The sequence below is a fragment of the Ammodytes marinus genome, assembly GCF_949987685.1.
Source record: "Ammodytes marinus genome assembly, chromosome: 4".
In the NCBI taxonomy this organism is placed as follows: Eukaryota; Metazoa; Chordata; class Actinopteri; order Uranoscopiformes; family Ammodytidae; genus Ammodytes; species Ammodytes marinus.
This window is the reverse complement of record NC_137233.1, coordinates 35,031,113-35,038,669: the sequence shown is the minus strand read 5'-3', so window position 1 is coordinate 35,038,669 and position 7,557 is coordinate 35,031,113. Positions and strand designations below refer to the sequence as shown.

The window sequence follows — 7,557 nt, the reverse complement described above, 5'->3', positions numbered from 1 at the left end:
TTTCACTTTTCAGCCCAATTGCAGCTAATCATTTGTTTACTCCCTCGACGGTGGATGGTGCATTCAAGATCTGGCATAAAAAAGGCTTAAAATGCATCGGTGATTTATTTATTAATGATCTATTTGCTAGTTTTTCTCAATTGACAAAACATTTTGGTATCGAAAAGACACATTTTTTCCGATTTCTGCAAATCAGGCATTTTACGCAGAAGTTAATTCCCCAATTCCCTTATAAACCGCCAGCCAATCATGTCGATTTGTTTCTTTCTGTAAACCCCACATTAAAAGGCTCAATTTCTGTGTTTTTCAACCTTATTTCGAAGTTGCATAACCCCTCATTAGCAGCTATAAGAACCCTGTGGGAGCAGGACCTAGGTTCTGCCTTCACAGATCACATGTGGGATTCAGTCCTGGATCGGATACACTCTACCTCCATGTGCGCCCGACATGCTCTTGTGCAATTTAAAGTAGTACATCGTATCCACATATCTAAAACTAAATTAGCTCGTATGTTCCCCGATGTAGACCCGACCTGTGATAGCTGTAAGAGCGCACCGGCATCACTCTTTCACATGTACTGGTTGTGTCCCACCTTGACTGAGTTCTGGACATCAGTTTTTCAAAAAATGTCTGAAGTACTTCAGCATCAAATTGAGCCGAACCCTTTTACTGCAATTTTTGGCATTGCTCCAAATCCGGGCTTACTTAAAGTGAAGCTGAAGGTACTGGCCTTTACCTCATTACTTGCTCGTAGGGCTATCTTACTTAAATGGAAAGATCCTGCTCCTCCTTCCCACTCACATTGGATTAGAGACATTATGTCATGTATGAATTTAGAGAAAATACGTTATACTACCCAGGGATCCGAGAATAAATTTGACAGAATTTGGCGCCCCTTCCTAAATTATTTTAAAAAACCAACAACAACAATAGAAGAGTAGCTACCTCCTGCCCTTTTATTTGATTTAATTTTATTTCTTTATGTTTTTTTTTTGTTTTTTTTCATATTGATTGTTTATTTTTGTTTCTTGTAGCGTGTATTTTGTTTCTGTCATTTTTAACATTGTGTATTGTTTTTTGTGCTGATTTTTTGATGCAGGATTGTTTGTGGTTGGGTGTGGGGGTGGGATATGGGAAGGGTGTGTTCGGGGGAAGAAAAAAGGGGAAAAAACTTAATCATTGTACTGTAATTGCTTTGCTAATCTTTTATTGAATAAAAAAACCTTTGAAAGAATTACTTTCAATAATTAAAAAATATTACAATTTTATTAGAGTATACTCAGAAAGTAAAATCCATTTGTAGAGCATGTAGGCAGCTTGGAGACAAAGCAGAGGCTTAATAAAACCCAAGTATGAACAAAGATTTTATTGATTCTTAGCAACTTCATTAATTAAGAAAATATTCTTTAAGTAAAATGAAGTCCTTTAAAAGATGGCTAAAAAAAGCATAGCTTGGTATCGCAAAAAAAATCAAAAACCTAAATATGAAATCTTAAAAAGGTTCAACGGCATATTTTTCTGTCAGCAGATAAAATCTCTGTCATCTCCCTGTGTTTGGACGATGAGCAGAGGGTTCCTGCGAGGACTTGCTGTTAACAAAGTCCCATCGCTGCTTGTCCCAGATGTTCCTTCTGCCTTGGCCAGTGAACCGTCTCTGTCATCATGGGAGATGTTCAACTCCTCTGCCACCCGCTCCCCCAGCTCCTGGATCAGCTGTCTGGAGCCCTGTGAGGGAGCTGGGAAGAGGGCTGCTGTGAGAGAGGGCAGCTGCTGGGGGATGGGCTGTGGTGGGTTGTCCTTACATATGTCTCCTCCTCCCTGCTTGGATACAGTGCTGCTCTGCCCTTCAGATGATTCAGAATCCTCACTCTCACCAGACGAGTCACTGCTGCTAGTGCTAGTGTCACTATGGGATACCTGAGCGCTCATGGAAGTACTGTGCAATTCCTCTTCTTCTTCTTCTTCCTCTGCTACCATTGTGGCTGCATTTTCTAGCTCTTCGAGTTCAAATTCCAAGTGTTTTTTCTTCAGGGAGGCATTTTGTAACGTGGCGGCTAACGCTGTCATCTTCTTGGACCTGTGAAGAAAAAAGAGAGAGGAGGACAAGTCAGAAGATAAGGCTGCAAATCATGATCACGACTATTTTGGTTGCTATTTCAGATCTGGATTATTGAACATTTAGTGGTAAAATCATGTATTTATTTCATTTATTTAGTGGAAAAACATTATCTTATAAAAAGTTGATAATCTAATCTTATCTGGGTTATTGTTGCAATTATTATTCGATAATTGCACAGCCCTATAAGAAAAGCATAAAAAAGGTTCCTACATAAAGCATTTGTATGACTAGACAAATAGGTGGAAAAAAAGAGACTTCTAAATACAACTTCATCAGTGGTTCCTGAGAGAAAGAATGAAAGAGGCACAACGTCTGACTGATGGACCAGCTCTGCGTACTAAAGACATAGCCACGGGATAACCATCTAGAAAATCTAATACCCATTAACCATATCCCATTCTCATCCCAATGTTAAGTAGAGCGCCATTTGCTGAGGCGCTGGTGGGCTCAATGAAATATGGAAACATGGATGTTTAATCATGTAGAGAGATGAGTAGGACTGATACACAGAGCTCCGGGTCTCCTCCCCCTCCCCTGCTGCTCTCCCTGTGCGGAGTGATAAGAGGCTGAAAGGGATTACAGAGAGGCACACCCCTCCTCCTTCTCTGCCACCCCATTACATGCTCACACACACACACAGAGGCTTAGCCGAGACGCTCGCAAACACAGACATACACGCAGAGGGTAAGCACACACACGCACACACTTTCACTTACGCATTCTCAGAGGCTAAGCCAACGGTTAGGGGCTGCAAACAGAGCATGAGGAGAGAGGTATCTGCTATTGGTAACAATCAAACACGTGCCGAAGACGAGAGCAGGCAGAGGAACCTTTCACACTACACAAGTTTTAATTTTAATATTTGAAAAGGCTGTGTTTGTTAGGTCTGAATCTTCAAGGGCTTCCTGATTCAATTGAACTGTTACATTCCAAAACATTTCTTGATGCATCTGCAACATCCTTATTTTTCCATATTACTGCACAGTGTGCATGACTACTTCTGAAAGGGAAGGAGTTTTTAAAGTATAAAAAGTATCAAAGTTTGAGTTAAGGTCATTTTGACAAAATTCATGGCGAAATGAATGATGGTTTCTGTCATGTTCCCGACAGAAACCTGGCAGAGCTTCAGTTCCGTTTACAACCCCGAGGCTAGACCACCAGAGTGCAACAATGAATTCATCAACAGTTGGTTTAGGCCTGTGAGGGTGGGATTCTATCAGCGCGTGATCAGATAGCAATGGGAGAAATTACCGCCTCAAACACCGAGTGCATCCTTTAGCATTTGCTACTCGCTGCCTGCATTAGCCACAGCTTCCTACTTTACACCTTTGTATACATTCTATGGTTCGCCCACAATTTAATGCAAGAACGTCCCATTGCTTGCTGTCTTATCTTTATTGTCCCTACAGCGGAGACCAAATAATCAATGTTAGTAGTACGTTAGTCTATTGTTTTGTGTTGGCAGTATGTTGGCTCGATTATGCCATCTCTCTGCATCGATGCAGAATCTTCCATATCCGCTTCGCGATGCATCTTATGATCGAAAAATGTCCACCTGTAGTATTTGTGCTTTTTCTTTATGATTTCAATAGCTTCCAGCAGTTCTTCAGAGGGTGATTTGTTCAAGAGAAAAAGATATCACTGAGACTGGAGTATTAAAGTGGATACTTTATGTTCCCGGGCCGTAGCTTCAGTTTTATAGTTGTGTCCCCACATAAGACAAACCAGACTCCTGAAGACAGAGAAGGTGTTTCATTACTGATGAATGTATTGTAGCATGGACTCTTTTCTTTTTAAATTACATAGCGTTTGTTGAATGCTGCACAACGCACGCCAGCTGGCCTTCCACTTCAAGTCAAGCTTGTGTGAGATTACTATGAGGCACCATTTGTGTAAAGCCATCAGATTGTTGGAAAGGCCCTGGCCTGCACATTATTAACGCCTGGAATGTCGTGCCATGCTGCCAGAACCTTAAGTGGTTGCTATTCCTCCCCCCTGGAGCGGGCAGGGCGTGTGTACCGCCCCCATTGTCATGGTGATTACAAGGTGACCTCTGTGGGTCACTGACATGAAGAATCCTTCAGGGTGGGAAAGTGCGTGAGCTGTGCTGGTGTGTCTGTGTGTGTGGAGGGGCTACTCTCTTCCGCTTCCATTCACATTTTCACACTGGGCTCCCAGTGCCCTCCCTGGCCCAGTTAACCCACTGCTGAGCAGCAGCATGGCTGCTTATTACTGTGCAGTCCTAATGAGCTGGCTCTTCTGGCGAGAAGGGTGTTTATGGAAGCAGCGTGTAGGGGCAGCACATTCATTCAAGACCTCAGGAGGGACTGTGTAAACAGATCTTATAGTTGTGCTGTATCATGGATGAACATTTTCTGCTGTGCACTAAGAAAAACTCAGGATGGCCTTTCTTACGTGCAGCTAAATCCAAACGTGTTATGGCAGTGTGCATCTGAGTGCATGGAATTTTTCAAGTTCAAAATCTGTAAATCTTATCCAATAAAACACACAGAACACACACAAAAAAAGACAAATGTGGTCATAGTCATCAAATTCCAGGAAGAGACTCAAAATTCTGTCAGCAGATGCCAAAGAATGCCAAACTGAGACATTCGTGACATCAGGTTGAGTACGTCCAAGGCACAGGCAAAATGTTTAGTGAGTGTTGGTGAGTGTTGTGTATGGGATAACTCCCAACCCCTCACTCTGAAAGCCAGTGTCAACCTTGTTGAGCTACGGCTCTTTTAAGAAGTACAGGGTGACTTAACAATATTAAGTCTTTGACTTTTGGAGAAATACATTTAGTTATTTTCAAGGGGAAAACACTTTGTATTTATTATTTCAACTATTAAGTTATTTTGAAAACAGCATGCTAGTGTAGGCCAACAATATTTATTTTTAAAATTTTCAATGCTGCTTTATTTTTATGTTTTAAATTGGGAAATACATGTTCCAAAACGACCAATAACCTCTGTATTTAAAAATAAATCAAACAAGAAGGCTAATAATAACCATTGATTAATTATAGGCTATCGCATCACAGTAGGCCTATTGTACACAACACCCCCATCCAAAAAGGATCTGTAAAAAGTTGAATTTGCATTTTGATGTGCATACATGTTAGGTGTATGGTCCATTATTTGTATTAAGTGTGTCTGCATATTATTGCACCAACACAGTAGAAGTTGCACTTTTCTTTAATTGTATTTTGTACTGTATGCATGTTTGAACAAATTTGTACCTGCACATAGCAAACAACATTGCACAACTGTAAGGTCAGTGTCTGTTGTATTTTTGTATTCAAATAAACAGTTGTTTATTTCATGAGTGCGTATTTGCATCTTTTTTTTAATTTTTTTTATTTATTGGGTTTTTCATTTTTTTAAACAACAAACACACATAAAGAACAGGTGTCTCCGGGTATGAAAAATATCAAAATGTGTCATACAAAACATAATAGGATACAGTACAAATACACATGAAAAAAAAAAAAAAAAAATATATATATATATATATATATACATATACATAAAAAAAAATAAAAAAAAAGTAGCGACTAAATAAAGTTAGGGGGGGAGAAGGGTTTAGTCCTGGGCCAGGGTTGGTAATGAATTAAAATAAGCTATAAAAGAATCCCATTTTTTGCCAAATTTATTAGTGCTGCCTTTCACTGTTAATTTAATTTTTTCTCATTTTAAAAAGAACATTACATCTTTGAGCCAGATTGGAATAGAAGGGGTGTTAGGGGATTCCCACATAAGTAAAATACATCGTCTTGCCAGAAGGGAAGTGAAGGCTAATGTTTCTGATTGTAAAGGCCTTTGCACACCGGGCGCGACGCGAATAAACGCAACGTAAAAGCGAATGTTTTGAAATGTGAATTTTGTCGCGTCTCACTTTAGAAGCGACGTCCCAGAAAAATCGAACTCAGTTCGAAAAACGCAAATTCGCAATGCGAAATGACGGCGCTGGTGTGGAAGCTTGTATTGACTCTGTATACATTCGTTAATTAACGGATTAATCGCACGAATAAAACGCGCCCGGTGTGCAAAGGCCTTTAGGCTGTAATATGGGGTTGTTTAGAGGGGGTTCCGAATATTGCAATGAGGGGGTCTGTTTTTATTTGGGTTCCTAGAACTTTTGTCATGATTATAAAAAAGTCATTCCAGAATCTCTGTAGTCTAGGACAAAAAAAAACCATATGGCTCGAGTTACACGAGGAGGCATGGCATCGGTCACATTGGTCCACAACATTTGGGTAAATTTCAGATAGTTTTGCTTTGGTGAAATGGACTCTATGTAACACTTTAAACTGTATAAGCTGCAGCTTGGCACAAGGAGAGGATGAACGTATACTATGCACAGCCTTATCCCACCATTGATCTGACCCTCCCGCACATCAATTGACCCCATCCCCAAACGATGGGAGTCGCAGTGCAGACTCCGACAGGAGCCATCTTCAAAATGAAGCTTTCGACTTATAAGCTAGAACTAACAAATAGAACTCTGCAGAGCATTAACTCTAAACATTGAATATTAAATATAAGGCACTTGAAATAACTATGGTGCATTGGCACAGCAGAACTGAAAATTAGATTGTACAAAAATAAAATAATAAATAAAAATATGCATGTTCCCACAAACGATACATCTGGGAAACGTGTATGCATGCATTTACACACACCCACTAGTTTCTGTAATGGAAAAGAACACAACAAAAATAACAAGGCTAGTGGCATGTGATACACACCCCTAGGGAGAACATATTGGGACACAAGCTTAAGTAGACTGTTTTTACCAACTCCAATCAGATCCAGTTAAAATATAAACAAAAAAAAACATAAAGTACAGCTACAAAAGTCACAAAATGTACTTAATTGTCCATAAGTGGAGTTGGACAAATATCAAAGTCATCCAATAAACAAAAATATTGTACAAAAATTAAATAAAATAAAGTAATAAATAAAAATATGCATGTTCTCACAGACTATACATCTAGGAAACGTTTATACATGCATTTACACACACTCACCATGTGATTTATATTTTTTTTTAGGGAGAACATATTGGCACACAAACCTAGGTAGGCTATTGTTACCAACTTCAATCAGATCTAGGTAAAAATATTTAAACAGTACAGCTACAAAAGTCACCAAACATACTTAATTGTCCATGAGTGGAGTTGGAAAAATATCAAAGTCGTCCAATATAAACAAAAATATTAGGTGACAGCTGGAGGCTAAAAATAGTTATAAGGAAAAAGTCATTTTACAACTCACCAGAACTGGAAAAGGAGGACCAGAGCAAAGGACAGCACGATACGCGACTCTATTTATTCAGTGTTTTAATAAATGTCTTTGCCTCCTCTGGGGAAGTGAAGTCGCGCTGTACACCTGCATAGGTGATGCGAAGCCGTGCAGGAAAGAGGATGCCAAACC

The 7,557-nt window shown here is 39.7% G+C and overlaps 1 protein-coding gene across 4 annotated transcripts in view; it reads right to left on the bottom strand.

Annotated features, from left to right (window-relative positions):
• Window positions 1–1,286: 1,286 nt before the first annotated feature.
• The window catches only part of shq1 (SHQ1, H/ACA ribonucleoprotein assembly factor), a 64,362-nt gene continuing 58,091 nt past the window's right edge, over window positions 1,287–7,557 (bottom strand). For all 4 annotated transcript variants that reach the window (XM_080025543.1, XM_080025545.1, XM_080025544.1 and 1 more), the window contains exon 12: window positions 1,287–2,077. In XM_080025543.1, the coding sequence (XP_079881669.1) occupies window positions 1,522–2,077 (556 nt within the window). In that variant the 3' untranslated portion in view covers window positions 1,287–1,521. The remainder of the gene's footprint in view (window positions 2,078–7,557) is intronic.